We start from the raw sequence: 15,905 nt of genomic DNA on the forward strand, positions 1-15,905 counted from the left end.
TCACAGGTGGCCAGGGAGCCACCCCATTGGGGATACCCCCTCATCAGCCTCTGACGCTGTCCTGGAGGTCATGGGAGTGGGCTACTTCCTGGCCCACCTGCTGGGGTTTCCTCCTCTGTCCTTACTGAGACAAAGTGCCTAAAGGTGAAGGCCCAGTTGGGGAGAGGGGGTCTTATCTGAGTGGGCCCTGAGTAGAGGTGCCAGATAAAATGCAGGGCATCCTGTTAAATTTGAATTTCAGATAAACAATGAGGTTTTTCAAAAAGCATGTCTCAAGTATTACATGGGCTATACTTATACTAAAAGAATTATTTGTTATTTATCTGAAATTCAAATATCACTGGGTGTCCAGTATCTTACTTTGCTAAATCTGGCAACCCTCAGCCTGAGGTCAGCAGGGCAAGAAAGATGGGTGTCTGATGAGGAGGGAGTGTTGCCCCCCCAACACTGAGAGGCTAATGGGACCACAGAGGCGCGGGGTGGGGTGGCGGAGAGCTCACTTCTCCCACCTTCTCAGGCACACACAGGCCCTGCCTTCTCCTCCCCCCTCACTCCTGCCTGTATTGTCCCTCCTTTGTCACCTTCCCAGCATCTCTCTGGTCCAGTGATTCTCAACTCTGGCTGCTCATTAGAATCACCTGGATAGCTTTAAAATTTATCCATGTTGAGGTCCTACCCCAGACCAATGAAATCTCTCGGTGGTTGGGCTATGAGCAATGGCTTTTAAAAAACAGGGCTCCACAAAATGCCCATGTAACCCAGCAATCCACTTCTGGGTATATATACCCAAAAGATCTGAAAGCAGGAATTTGAACAGATATTTGTTCACCCATGTTCCTAGAACCATTATTCACAAGAGCCAAAAGGTGGAAACAACCCAAGTGTCCACAGACAGATGAATGAATAAACAAAATGTGGTCTAGCCATACAATTGAATATTAGTTAGCCTTAAAAAATAATGAAATTCTGATACAGGTTGCAACATAGATGAACCTGGAAAACACACTCAGTGAAAGAGGCCAGATGCAAAAGGACAAATACTTTATGATTCCACTTCTGTGAGATCCCCAGAGTAGTCAAATTCATACAGAAAATATAATGGAGAGTGCCAGGGGCCAGGAAGGGGGTATGCGGGATTAGTGTATAATGAGCAGAGGGAACCATTTGTGAGGGTAAAACCTTCTGGAGGTAGATGGTGGTGATGATTGCACAACACTGTAAATATACTTAATGCCACTGAATTGCACACTAAGAAACAGGTTAAAATGGTAAATTTTATGTTATGCATCTTTTATTACAATAAAAAATTAAATTAAAAAAATAGTTCTCCAGACAACGTACTGCCAGAACTGAGAAGCACTGAGCCTGGCCCTTCTGTAACATGGTCCCCTCATACTTCTGGCCATCACCTCACCCCCAGCAGCGTCACAGTTGTCACCTGGCCATTCAATAATAGGAGGCTGTGTCCACCCCCGGGCCATCCCTGACAGCACCCAACCCAAGAGCAGGACTGAGGCCCTAGTGGTACTAAGCGGCCACGGTAGCATTGCTTCATCTTGGTTTATGTATGTTTGAAATTTTAAATAGCTCCTAGCATAACTTTTAAAAAATTGAGTTATAGGGGTGGCCCGTTAGCTCAGTTGGTTAGAGTGCAGTGCTCTTAACTACAAGGTTGCCAGTTCGATCCCATGGGCCACTGTGAGCTGCACCCTCCACAACTAGATTGAAACAGCTACTTGATTTAGAGCTGATGGGTCCTGGAAAAACATATTTAAATAAATAGAAGTTTTTTTAAAAATTGAGTTATAACGTACAGATAAAGTGAGGTCAATGAATTTTTATGTGTGTATACACCTGTGTGTATACCATCCAGATCAATGTATAAAAGTTTTCAGCACCCTAGAATTCTCCCTCATGTCCCCGTCCCCAAGGTGGTCAGAACCGCCCCCAAGGGTAACCCCTATTTTGACTTCTATCATTTCAGATTGGTTAGGCCTGACTAAATTCCCCATAAATGCGATCACAGAGTGTTCTCTTTGGTGTCAGACTTCTTTCATTCAATATGTTTATAGAGTCAGCCATATTGTTGAGTAAGCGTATCTCAGTAGTTCACCCTTTTTATTCTTATATAGGACTTGATTGTATAAACATACCAAAAAAATCCCATTCTATTGTTGAGGGACATTGGTTGTTTCTACTCTTTTAGACATTATGAGTAAAGCTGCTATGAACAGTCTGGTTCTGTGTTTTGGTAAACATAAATACTAATTTTTTGGGGTATATACAACAGAGGAGAATTGCTGGGTCACAGAAATATGCATATTTAGCCTTATTACTACCATTTTTCTAAAGTGATTTTAATTTGCATTTCTCTGATGACTAATGATATTCTCTTGTGACATGTCTTTAATTTTTTGACCCATTTTTTAATTGGGCTGCTTCTTACTGTTTGTTTGGGGTTTTTTTTTAATGTGTTTGGGACATCTTCTTCTAGTCAGTGATTTGCTTTTTCACCCATTTAATACTGTCTTGTAATGCCAGACATTCCTAATTTTAATGAATCCCAATATATTGTTCTTTCCTTTCATGGTGGGTGCTTTCTGTTCCATTTAATCTTTACCTAGCCCAACTTTATAAAGATGTTCTCCTGTAATTTTTCTAAAGGTGTGACTGTGTTAGCATTCACATTTAGATCTATGATCCAGCTTGAATTAACTTTTGTGTATGGTGTGAGGTAGGGGTCAAGGTTCATTTTCCCATATGAATATCTCACTAGCCAGCACAATTTAATGCAAAGACTATCCTTTCCCCCACTGAATTGCAGTGGAGCTCTTGTTGTAAATCATATATGTATGGCCTGTTTCTGGACTCTTTAGTCTACTGTATTGGTCTATTCGTCTGCCCTTGAGCCAATACCTATAGCTCTATGTGACCCAGCAATTCCACTTCTGGGTATATACCCAAAAGAAATAAATGCGGAGTCTTGAACAGATATGTGTACATCTGTGTTCATAGCATCATTTACAAAAGCTAAAACATAAAAGTGACCCAACTTTTCTCAAACTTTTCCAAAAAATTGAAGAGGAAGGAACACTTCTCATTCTCTGAGGCCAGCATTACCCTGATAACAAAGCCAAACAAAGACACTACAAGAAAATAAAGCTACAGACCAATGTCCCTCATGAACATTGATACAAAAATCCTTAGCAACTCAAAAGCCACTTCTGTTTGAAACCAAGTCCATGCTATTAGACATGCCAACATGATGCTCCATTTTAAAGGAACCAGATCTCTTTGCCATGAAAGCAGACATTCATTAAATCAAGTTGCCATAAATAAACTTGAATTAAAAAAAAAAATCCTCAACAAAAACCAAGTGAAATTTATTCCTGGAATGCAAGGATAGTTCAACAGGAAAACTGATCAATGTAATACATCACGTCAACAGAATAAAGGGGAAAAACCCACAATCATCTGAATTGATGCAGATAAAGCATTTGACAAAACTGAACACCATTTCATAATAAAAACATACAACAAACTAGGAATATAAGGAATCTACATATTAAAAGCCACATATGAAAACCCACAGCAAACATATTCAATGGTGAAAAACTAAAAGTGTTTCTTCTATGACCAGGAACAGGGTAAGGATGCCTGCTTTTACAACTTCTATGCAACATAATACTGGAAATTCTAAGCAGAGAATTGGACTACAAAAAGAAATAAAAGGCATCAAATTGGAAAGGAAGATCATTACATGATCTTACATGTACAAAGCCCAGAACAATTGTTAGAACTAATAAGTGAATTCAGCAAAGTAGCAGGATACAGTCAACACACAAAAATCAGTTGCATTTCTATACATGAACAATGAACAATATGAAAAGAAAATTACAAAAACAATTCCATTCACAATAGCATAAAATTAATAAAATAAAATTATCAGGAATTAACTTAACCAAGGAGGTAAAACACTTGTGCAAAGAAAACTATAAAACACAGCTGAAAGAAATTAAAGAAGACATAAATGGAAACACATCCTATGTTCATAAACTAGAAGACTTAATATTAACAATATTAATATTGTTAAAATGTCAATACTACCCAAAGCTATATACAGATTTAATGCAATCCCTATCAAAACTCAATGACTTTTATTTTGGCAAAAATAGAAAAACCTATCCTAAAATTCATATAGAATCTCAAGACACTTCGAATAGCCCACACAATCTTGAAAAGAGGAACAAAACTGGAGGACTCACACTTATTAATTTCAAAATTTACTACAAAAGTAAAGTAATCAAAACAGTGTGGTATCATCATAAAGACAAATAGACCAATTGAATAGAATAGACAGCCTGGAAAGAAACCCTCATATAAACAGTCAAATGATTTTTGACAAAGATGCCATGACCATTCAATGCAGAAAGGACAGTCTTTTCAACAAATGGTACATGAAAATTGGATATCCACATGCAAAAGAACGAATTTGGACCCTTACCTAACACCATATATGAAAATTAACTCAAAATGGACAAAAGACCTAAATGTAAAACCTAAAACAATAAAACTCTTAGAAGAAAACAAAGGGCAAAGTTTCACAACATTGGATTTGGCAATGATTTCTTGGATATGACACCAAAGCACAGGTAACAAAAGAAAAAATAGATAAATTGGACTTCATAAAAATTAAACAATTTCATGCATCAAGGACATTATGCACAGACTAAAAAGGCAACCCACAGGATGAAAAAAGAAACTTGCAAATCTTGTATCTGATAAGGAATTAATATCCAGAAAATATAAAGGACTCCTAAAACTCAACAACAAACAAACAAAAACAACAACAAAAAACAAACAACCTGATTCAAAAATGGGCAAATTTCAACAGATATTTCTCCAAAGAAGATATGTGAATGACCAATAAGCATATGAAAAGATGCTCAACATCACTAATCATTAGGGAAATGCAAATCAAGACTACAATGAGATACCGTGTCATGCCCACTATTTTCTCAAAAAGAGAAAATAACTACTGGTGAGAAGAAAATGGAACCTTTGTGCACTGTTGGTGGGAATGTAAAATGGTAAAGCTGCTGTGGAAAACAGTGTGGAAGTTCCTTAAAAAATTAAAAATGGAATAACTATATGACTTAGCAATTCCACTTCTGGGAATATACCAAAAACATTAAATGGAGAGTCTTGAAGAGGTATGTGTACACCCATGTTCATAACATCACTATTTACAAAAGCTAAAACATAAAAGTGACCAAGTAGCCATTGAAAGGTGAATGGATAAGCAACATGTGGTATATAGGTATATTATTCAGCCATAAAAGTGAATTAAATTCTGACAGGTTATAACATGGATGACCCTGAAAACATGCTTCGTGAAGGAGGCCAGACACAAATGGACAAATACTGTATGATCCCATTTATATGAGTCAAAATCATAAAGATATATAGTAGAACAGTGGTTGCCAGGGGTTGGGGGAGGGGAGAATGGGGAGTTATTGTTTAACGCGTAGTTTCAGTTTTAAAAGATGAAAAGAGCTATGGGGATGACGGTGGTGATGATTATAGAACAATGTGAACATATTTAATACTACTAAACTGTATACTAAAAATGATTAAGATGGTAATTATGTCATATTTTACCACAATTTCTAAAAAGTGAAAACAATTGTAGGTCCCGTATTATCCTATATATATGAAATTTTAGAAAAGGCAAAAGAAATCTATAGTGAAAAAAGGCAGACCAATGGTTTAGGGCAATAGGGGTGAGTGGGATAGACTACAAAGGGACATGAGGGTACATTTTTATGGCAAATGAAATGTCTAATGTCTGGCTTGTTGTAGTTGTTACATAGATGTAACATTGGTCAGAACTAACCTAACGGTCTACCTGAAATGGGTGCACTTTATTGTATATAAATTACACCTCAAAAAAGCAATGAAAACTTTTATGACATTAAGAGACAAAAATGCACGATGGACATTTTTCCAGTTTGACCTTATTATTTTTATGGCCACATAGGTTTTCACTGTATAACTGGGCCATAATAATTTTATCAACCCTCTTTGAATAGAAATTTAGTTTTTCCCCCTTCAATTTTTTGTTCTTATAAATAATGTTTTAGGATCATCCTTGTAGACATGTCTTTATACATTTGTCCAATTACTTCTTTAAGATAAATTCCAAGAAGTGGAACTTCTGAGTCAAAAGATATTTGATGGCAATAGCTAATGACAAATTATGATCCAAAATTGTACTAATTTTCACTCCCACCAACTATAAGATTCCTACTACTCCCACATTCTCACCAATGCAGCCTGTTACGTCATTATAATCTTTGCCAAGCAGACAAATGAAAAACGATAGTTCATTGCTGTTTTTAAATCATTAGTGAGATTGAGCATATTTTCAGTATCTTGGTTATTTATACTTCTATGAATTATCTGTGCCCTTTTTTCTATTTTTGTTTCCATAATTCTACCTGGTATTTACTTATTTCTTATTGATTTGTAAAAGTTCTCTATATATTAAGGATATTAATGCTCTTTCATGAATGTTGCTAATGTTGACTCCTGACTTGAGGTTTTCTTTCCATTTTATTTATGGTATTTATTATGCTTAGAAATATTAAGACAAATCTGTTTATCTTCCCCTTTATGACTCCTGGATTTTATATCTTGCTTTAAAAAGCCTCCATTGCACAATGAATATCTTAAAATATCCTCTTATATTTTCTTAGTGTGCTTTCTGGTTTTGCATTTATAATTTTAACTCTTTAATCCAAACTGAAATTAAATTTTGTGTTCAATGTGAAGTAAAGCCCAAAAAACTTTTTTCATAGGCTAGACAATTGCCCCAACACCATTTCCACTGATTTGAAATGTTATTCTTGTCACATTACCAAACTTCTCTATATGTAAATAATATAAATATGTACTTGTTCCTAGATTCTATATTATGTTCTATTGACTTATATATCTGTTCTTGTGCTAGCCCACCCTGTTTTATATAGATTACTATAAATGGAAGATTGCATCCAAGAATGCAAGGTTGGTTTGATATTAGAAAATCTATCAGTGTAGCTCACAGATTAAAGGAGAGATCTGATACACATCGATCATGTCACTCCCACCAGTGGCTTCCCACCACAAATCTAAACTCCTTACGACAGTGACCAGGTCTCAACCCCACTCTGAACTTGGCTCCCTTTGTGAACCTACTTACTCATTCACTCTGCCCCAGAAACTCTGGCCTTTTTCTGTTCCTCTAACACATAGGGCATTTGCACTTTCTGTTTCCCTAGCTCCCTGCATGATTAACTCTTTCTCACCTTTCAGATCTCCGCTTATATGCAGTTTTCTCACAGAGGCCTTCCTTGGCCACTGTGACTAACATATCCTTTGCCCTCTAGACCGCCAATCCTCTCCATCACTCAAACTGTTTATTTCATTCACTAATCACCATCAGAATTGCCTTGCTTATTTATTTTCTTCTTTATTGTCATTTTTGTCATCACCACACTTACAGGGGACTGTCTAATTTGTTCACCTTCACATCCCCAGTGCCTGGAACATACAACAGGCACTCAGTAAATATCTTCTGGTTGTATAAAGGAATGGAAATAAATCATGTGATATCAGTATTGCTAAAAAGTCATTTGCTAATTTAACAGACATGCCTAATTTTTTTTTAATGTATAAACATACTGTAAGATGCAGTAGATTATACAGCATAGCGTTGGTGTCAGTGAAGCTTTGGTTTCTATCTCAACTCAACTGCTTCCCTGTTGTGGATCCTTGGGCAAGTTATTTAACCTTCAATATCCTCGTCTATAAAATGGGAGAGACAAGGGTAATAAGAGTTCTTACAGGAAGTAAATGAAATAAGTACAGTGCTTAACGGAATGTCTGGAACACAGTAAGACTTCAATAAGTATTATATAATGTTATTTGAATGGTAATAGGAAATGAGGAATTGGAGGAATCTTTTCCAAGAGGAGAAGAGAACTAATTAGAAATCTGTCACAAATATTGGGCCTAATGTTTGAGCTGGATGGAACCACTCCTGGTAGAGTCAGGAGTAAGACATGGATGCCTGCTACAAGTGCTGTCACTTAACAGCACTTGGGGGAAGCAGTGGGTCTGGCCAACGCAGAAAAATTGCTCAAAATACGAGTTATAATTTTAGAAAAGAGATGAAATTGTTTGTATTGTTTGTATTCAAAAGCATAGAGAGAATGAATTGAAAAATGATGAGAACTAATGGTAATACTTAATAGGTTGATGGGACATGAGATAAAATACACAAAAACTGTCATCTTTGATATCAACAAAATTCATACAACACAAACTATTTAAAAATACCTAGACACAAATAAGAAATCATCAAAATTTAGATGAGGAAGCACATAGATTTACTAAAGGATTTAAAGGAAGACCTTAATAATACCCACATTAACATGACTTCAATCAAAACCCCATCTGTTTTTCCCCCGTTAGTTTTGACATTTAGAAGAATAAGAGAGTGAGAACACCCAGAAGAATTCTGAAAAAGTACGAGTGGCCTTGCCCTGGCCTATTTCTAATGTTCCCAGATTAGTTCATCTACCCCAAATTCATTGCACTCAACTTTCCAATACCACTATGAACTGAATGGCTGGAAAACGCTATTTTACTTATTGCTAAGCTACTTTGAGCATTTTTCCAGGTGAAAAGGTTCATCTTGAGTTAAAATGCTCAGTAACCCCAATGCAGATCCACAGTCAGGGAGTGTGTTGGGTCCTTGCGGACGTAGCCAGTGAACCCCTTTTAAGTGAATAACATCGAGACCCAGAGAACACCGGGCTGGACGGCATTGTCGGATTTGGTTCAATGAGCTGCTACACCCGAAGCAGTAGACGTGACTTCTGCTTAGCCCTAAGTCTTGTTTTTCTTTTCTAGACCCCTGGACGAGGGATGGCCGGCCCCTGCTCCCTGAGTTCCTAAGGCCCTACTGGAGGGGCTGGCATGGGCCAGACATCCTGCCTGCTGCAGGTGAGAAGAGGGGTGAGTTGGGAGTGTGCTTGGGGGTCCTCAAGAGGCCACCTTAGCTGAGGAAGGGAGACCCAGGAAGGCAGCTGGCCTTGCCAATGGGATCCACTCAGGTCCCCAGAGAGGAAAGGAATGTGAGCAGGTGGGACTCAGATACGGCTTTGCTCTTCACTAAGAGGCAAAGAGAACAGTGCTGCCCATGGGTCAGGAGCCCTAGGAAAACAGGGTAAGAAATGTAGCTGTACAGCTCTGAGAAGCAACTTTCCCCTCCTTTTCAACTCCTCCATTCTCGTTTCTGTTTTAATTACTAGACTTTAGTTGTTAGAGCAGAAAAATTGAGGGAAAATTTGAGAAACATCGAGTAGAGATTTACATATGTGCCCTCTTCCTCCATACATGCACCACCCCCACTATGCACCCCCCCACACACAGTGGCACATTTGCTACAATTGATGAACCAACATTGACACGTCATTACCACCCAGAGTACACAGTTTACATTAGGGTTCACTCTGATGTTGCACATTCGTATTTGGATAAATGTATGACATGAACCCACCATTGTAGTGTCACACAGAGTAGCTTCACGGCCCTAAAAATCCTCTGTGCGTCACTGATTCATCCTTCTCCCCTCACCCCAAACCCCTGGCAACCACGGATCATTTTCCTGTCTTCATAGTTTTGCCTTTTCCAGAGAGAGAATTGGAATCAAACAGTATGTAACCTTTCCAGATTGGCTTCTCTCATTCCTCCTGTCTTATGAATGGACCTGCTCATAACTGCGTCACCCTTTCCAGGTTACAAATGAGGACACTACAGCTCAGAGAGCTCAGGCAGCCTGCCCAGTGTCACACAGCCAGTAAGTGGCAGAGCTCCGGTTCGAGCCTGGGCTCCAGTTCTTCTCCCTACACCTGAGCAATGCCCCTGGCATCAGGGACTACTCTCACCATCCAGGAAAAATAGCCTTTCCAACCTCTTTCCTGGAGGCCTGACTGTGGGCCACCAGCTGAGGGAACACGAAGGGTGGGTCCCCAAAGGGTGAGTCCCCACCAATCCCTGGAGGCTCCTTACCTGTCTCAGGCCCCTGGGCAGGGAAACAGCAGGCAGGAGGTACAGGCCCTGTCTTCACAGCTCCTGGTGGCGATCCTGGACTCCATGAGGAAGGAGGAGGTGCGGATGGGTGGGGAGGCTGGCCAGGGCCATGGTGCTGGCTCCCCAGCCGAGCAAGTGAAAGCCCTCATGGATCTGCTGGCCGGGAAGGGAAGTCAGGGCTCCCAGGCCCCACAGACCCCCGACAGGACACCAGACACCCCGCTGGGGCCTCATGGCAATGGTAGGCAGATGGAGGGCTATTCCCGGGCCCTCTCTCCCCTCCCCTCCCTTTGACCCCCAACCCTATCGTCCCGCCCCTTCCCTTCCCCCACCCTCCCCAGTCCTCCCCTCTGTCCTCTGTCCTATAGACTCGAGGATACAGAGGCACCGAGATGCCCTGCTGAGCAAAGTGGGAGGCGGCCTGGAGGCAGGCGGCCCCTCATCCAGGCTGACCAACCTCCTGCTGGTAGAAGGCCTGACGGACCTACAGCTGAGGGAACACGACTTCACCCAAGTGGAAGCCACACGTGGGAGCTGGCACTCCACCAGGACCATTGCCCTGGACAGGCTCTTCCTGCCTCTGTCTCGGGTATCCATCCCGCCTCGAATCTCCATCACCATCGGGGTGGCCGGTGTGGGCAAGACCACCCTGGTGAGGGACTTCGTCCGCCTCTGGGCCCGGGGGCAGGTCGGCAAGGACTTCTCACTGGTGCTGCCTTTGACCTTCCGGGACCTCAACACCCACGAGAAGCTGTCTGCAGACAGACTCATCCGCTCTGTCTTTCCGCACGCTGGGGAGTCCGGCGTGGAAGCAGCAGCCCTGGCCAAAGTCCTCCTTATCCTGGACGGCCTGGATGAGTGTAAGACGCCTCTGGACTTCTCCAACACCATGGCCTGCACCGACCCCAAGAAGGAGATCCAGGTGGACCACCTGATTACCAACATCATCCGGGGCAACCTCTTCCCAGAACTTTCTGTCTGGGTCACCTCCCGCCCCAGCACCGCTGGCCAGATCCCAGGGGGCCTGGTGGACCGGATGACTGAGATCCGGGGCTTTAACGAGGAGGAGACCAAAGAGTGTTTGGAGCAGATGTACCCCGAGGACCAGGTCCTTTTGGGCTGGGTCCTGAGTCAGGTACAAGCCAACAGGGCCCTGTACCTGATGTGCACCGTCCCAGCCTTCTGCCAGCTTGCGGGGTCGGTGCTGGGCCACTTGTGCCGCCACAGGCGGGGGCCCCAGGACGCAGGGCTGTGGCCTCCAAGGACCCTGTGTGAGCTCTACTCCTGGCACTTCAGGATGGCCCTCGGTGGCGAGGGCCAGGAGAAGGGCAAGGCGAGCCCTCGCATTGAGCAGCTGGCCCATGGCGGCCGCAAGATGGTGGGGACGCTGGGCCGGCTGGCGTTCCACGGGCTGGTCAAGAAGAAGTATGTGTTCTATGAGCCAGACCTCAAAGCGTTCGGTGTGGACCTTGCTGTGCTGCAGAGTGCTCTGTGCAGCTGCTTCCTCCAGCGGGAGGAGACCCTGGTTTCCTCGGCGGCCTACTGCTTCACCCACCTGTCCCTGCAGGAGTTCGTGGCGGCCCTGTACTACTACAGCGCGTCCAAGAGGGCCATCTTCGACCTCTTCACCGAGGGCGGCATGTCCTGGCCCCGGCTGGGCTTCCTCACGCATTTCAGGAGCGCAGCCCAGCGGGCCATGCAGGCCGAGGATGGGCGGCTGGATGTGTTCCTGCGCTTCCTCTCGGGCCTCTTGTCTCCACGGGTCAATGCCCTGCTGGCTGGCTCCCTGCTGGCCCCGGGCGAGCAGCAGGGCTCCCGGGCCCAGGTGGCCGAGCTCCTGCAGTGCTGCCTGCGCCCCGACGTGGCGGTCAGCGCCCGGGCTGTCAACATCTTGCACTGCCTGCACGAGCTGCAGCACACGGAGCTGGCCCGCAGTGTGGAGGACGCCATGGAGAGTGGGGGCCTGGCTGGGCTGACTGGCCCCCAGCACCGCGCTGCGCTGGCCTACTTCCTGCAGGTGTCGGACGCCTGCGCCCAGGAGGCCAACCTGTCCCTGTGCCTCAGCCAGGGCGTCCTCCAGAGCCTGCTGCCCCAGCTGCTGTACTGCCGGAGCCTCAGGTGGGTGCCAGAGTGGGGTGTGCAGGGTACACGGGCAGAGGACCTGGAAGGTGCCTACCCTCCACCATGCCCCTCTGTGTCAGTGTCCTGGGGCTGCTGTAAAAAAGGACCCCAACGTGAGTGGCTTAAAACAACAGAAACTTATTCTCACACAGTCTGGCACCCAGAGTCCAAGATCAAGGTGTGGGCAGGGCCGTGCTCCCTGACACCTGGGTAGGATCCTTCCTGCCTCTCTAGCTTGTGATGTTGCCAGCAATCCTTGGCTTATCGACACATCACTCCAATCTCTGCTCCCATCATTACTCCAATCTGCCTCCGTGGCCACATGGCCATCTTCTCTGTGTCTTCTTCACATAGCGCTCTCCTTGCTTATAAGGACACCAGTCATATCGCTGATAGTCTCACCCCACTTCAGTATGAGCTCATCTTAACTAATCACATCTGCCACGACCCTATTTGCAAATCAGGTCCCATTCCGGAGGCACTGGGGGGTTAGAATGCCAGCATATCTTTTGGGGGGGACACAGTTCAACCGATAACACCCTGTGAACCATCCCAGTGCTGACAGAAGCCACACCCACTCCCTCCACCCTCAGCTCATCTTCTGTCCACTGCTCTAGGCTCTAGCAGGGGCTAAGGGGAAGGCTGTAGGACCTGAGAGCAGGTTCCATGTCCTCAGAAGGAGGAGAGTTAGCAACTGGTGTCCCACACATGCACACAGTGTGTGGTGTTACTGGGCAGGTACCCCTCTGGGTAAGAACCCCAGAACTTATGCCACTGAGCCGCCCAGTTCACCTTTGCAGGAAAAGTCTGAGCATGGAGGGTGTGTTGGCTCAGCTGCACAGTGAGACCTGCACTGGGACGGAGACGAGGGAAAGGGAGAGGATCCCCGTCTGGGCCCCCTCTGCTGCCCTGACGCCAGGTCTCATCCCTCCCGTGGGCAGTGGTACCACTCACTATTGCTGTTTCTCCCAACCAGGCTGGATGCCAATCAGTTCCAGGACCCCATGATGGAACTGTTGGGCAGCGTGCTGAGCGGGAAGGACTGTCGTATTCAGAGGATCAGGTAGCGTTGACCCAGGAGACCTCACCCAGGGTGCCTGTCTCTTGCAGTCTGGGGGCTCCTTTCCCATCCTCTTCTCTGCTCAACTGGCCAGTGGTGCTTTCAAGGAGTGGTGTCTTTGAAGCATTTGTCTCAGGATGGGGACTGCTTATTTCTGCCCATTCCAGAAAGTTCTGGTACCTCATCTGTAAGAAGAGAGAAAAGATATGGTAGGGGTCAGAGGCTATGGTAGACATGAAGCACTTCTCCAAATACTGTATGTACTAACATGGCACCAGGACCAATTTTCTCTCAGCTCCTCTCAAAGTTTGCCCTCGAGCAGATTCTGGGCACAGGATTGCATCTTTAAATAAAATTTAAATTTTCTTAATTAAAAACATTTAAACGTTGCACCTTTAATGTAATCAGATAAGAAGTTTATATGCTGACTGCAGAACAGCTCTATGTGCTTAGGAAATCTCTCCCGTAATAATTTCCAACTCTGAGTAATGCCCTGGTTTGTAGTTGAAATGACGCCATGAACTGAGGGTGGCATTCAGAGAACTGGGGAGGTGAGTTTGGAGAACAGGACCCAGAGAGTAATTTGTCATCCTCTCACGGGCTCTGAGTTCTGAAATAATCTTTATTTGAGGAGACAAAAATATAGAATGAGTCAGGAGTAAAGCAGTCACTGAGGACATTGGTTAGAGTGGTAGTCTCTGTGTGACCTTGTGCAGAAACCTCTGTGCCTAAGGAAGGTAAAAATGAGGTTAAAATAGTACCTACCTGTGAGTTCAGGGGTCACCATGACCCCCCTCAGGTTTAATGATTCACTGGAACTCACAGGACTCAAAAAAGCAGTCATATCCACAGTTACAGTTCATTACATTGAAAGGATACAGATTCAAATCTGCAAAGGGAAAAGGTGCATGGGGCAGAGTCCAGCTGTCCCCTCCCGGTGGCACCAGCTTCCAGCTGTCCCCTCGCAGTGGAGTCGTACAGACAGCGCTTCCTTCTTCCAGTGATGACATGTGACAACACACACGAAGCATTTCAACCAGGGAAGCTCACTCTAGCCTTGGTGTCCAGAGTTTTTTTTGGGGGTCAGCCACGAAGACAGGCCTGACCTCCTGCATATTGACCTTATTCTCTAGCCCCCCCAGAGGTTAAGCTGACACTGCATGGCCCAAGGTCCCCAACATAAATCACACTGTGAGGTAAACTATTCAGCAAAACCCAAGGCCTCCAGGTAAGCAGAGACATTCTTATCCGGCAAGACATTCCAACAGCTTGAAGGTCATTTCTCAGGAGCTGGGGGACGAGGTTTGTCCTTTACTGCACACTGCCTCCTAGAATACTTTTGAAGCCCAATGAGTTAATTCAAGGAAAATACTTAGGACAGGACACAGGCACAAAGGAAGCACTGTATAACGGTGGTTATTATTAGCAGACTCCCTTTGCCTTGTTAGCCAGAGATATAAATGCAATCCATTTGAAAGAAACATGATATAACAACTTCTCATTATTAATAGTTTGCCTTCATGGGAGCCTTCAGCAAAGTTGTCAACTTCCAGTGTTTGACTCAAAGGAGTCTAGATCGTGCTCAGGGATTTTTCTGAACAAAGCCAAACATTTCCTCTATGGCCACGTGCTCTTCTTTACCTCTCTGGTCCTCAGTGCCACATGCCTGTTTGAAATGCCCAAGGGATCCTTCACAAAACATACATGGCTCATGAAATACTAATAAAATGTAAAAATCCTGGAGGTGATGGGGGTCGACAGAGGCTCTCTACAAGGTCTACATAGAAGGTGGTCTGGATGATTGGTCTTCAAACTTAAAGCAGCAGAATCCTTTTTAAAGTGGCATATCAGGTGGAATCCCAGTAAGTCAGAGAGACAAAAGGGGAAGCTACTGGGATTGAAAGAAGCCCAGAGCCCAAGCACTTGGCTCCCTCTCAGACTCCTGATGGCTCCTGAAGCTTTTCTGTGGAACCCTAGGTGCCCTTGAAACACAGCTTGAAAAGCACTGAGGAACCTAATTGTATCCCGTGGGGCTGCCTCACAGTTTTAAATGTCTAAGAAACATTGAACCTCATCAGCTACAATTTCCGAAATTGGGCACATGAAGCAACGTTAGGTTGATCCACCAGTATATTCCTGGAATAGCCCTTTCAAGACAGATACTGATGTACTTTTTTACTTTACAGTTAGTTCTGTAACGACGCTACCATTTTCCTTTCTTGCATTAGAGAGAGGGCTGGAACCAGAAGTGTGCTGGAACTATGAGTTCATGAGAGCTGATTGTTAAATTTTCAGGAATTTTTGAAAACTGTGAATGCTTCAAATTGTCCATGGTAGGAGTATTTATACCATGAAAATTGGCCAATGCTACAAGTTAGTGTTTTTGTATTTTGTTTTTTCCTGAGAGCCAGCTTTCTAGCTCACCACTGGCTGGGGTCCACGTGGTAGACTTCTGTAACTACCCATCCTCTTTGCTGTGCTGTGTACAGGCTGTTTTGCTGGATTCTGGCTAAACTTTTCCTTGGGACCCTTTGCCAGTTTGAAGATCTGTCTGTCCATTCTGGCCCTACCTTGCCCGGCTCAG

The 15,905-nt window shown here is 44.2% G+C and overlaps 1 protein-coding gene and 1 long non-coding RNA gene across 2 annotated transcripts in view; one reads left to right on the forward strand and one right to left on the reverse strand.

The window, feature by feature from the left end:
* The window catches only part of LOC109436342 (uncharacterized), a 19,360-nt gene extending 9,102 nt beyond the window's left edge, over positions 1-10,258 (reverse strand). Inside the window, exon 1 of the long non-coding RNA XR_016022600.1 lies at positions 10,120-10,258. This is a non-coding gene — a long non-coding RNA (uncharacterized LOC109436342). The remainder of the gene's footprint in view (positions 1-10,119) is intronic.
* The window catches only part of NLRC3 (NLR family CARD domain containing 3), a 29,701-nt gene that overhangs the window by 1,815 nt on the left and 11,981 nt on the right, over positions 1-15,905 (forward strand). The window contains exons 2-5 of the mRNA XM_019714863.3: positions 8,959-9,051; positions 10,180-10,381; positions 10,509-12,258; positions 13,238-13,324. Coding sequence (XP_019570422.3) covers positions 9,025-9,051; positions 10,180-10,381; positions 10,509-12,258; positions 13,238-13,324 — 2,066 coding nt within the window. The 5' untranslated portion in view covers positions 8,959-9,024. The remainder of the gene's footprint in view (positions 1-8,958; positions 9,052-10,179; positions 10,382-10,508; positions 12,259-13,237; positions 13,325-15,905) is intronic.

The sequence above is a fragment of the Rhinolophus sinicus genome, chromosome 10, assembly GCF_057876585.1.
Source record: "Rhinolophus sinicus isolate RSI-liver-muscle chromosome 10, RSI-T2T, whole genome shotgun sequence".
NCBI classification, from domain to species: domain Eukaryota; kingdom Metazoa; phylum Chordata; class Mammalia; order Chiroptera; family Rhinolophidae; genus Rhinolophus; species Rhinolophus sinicus.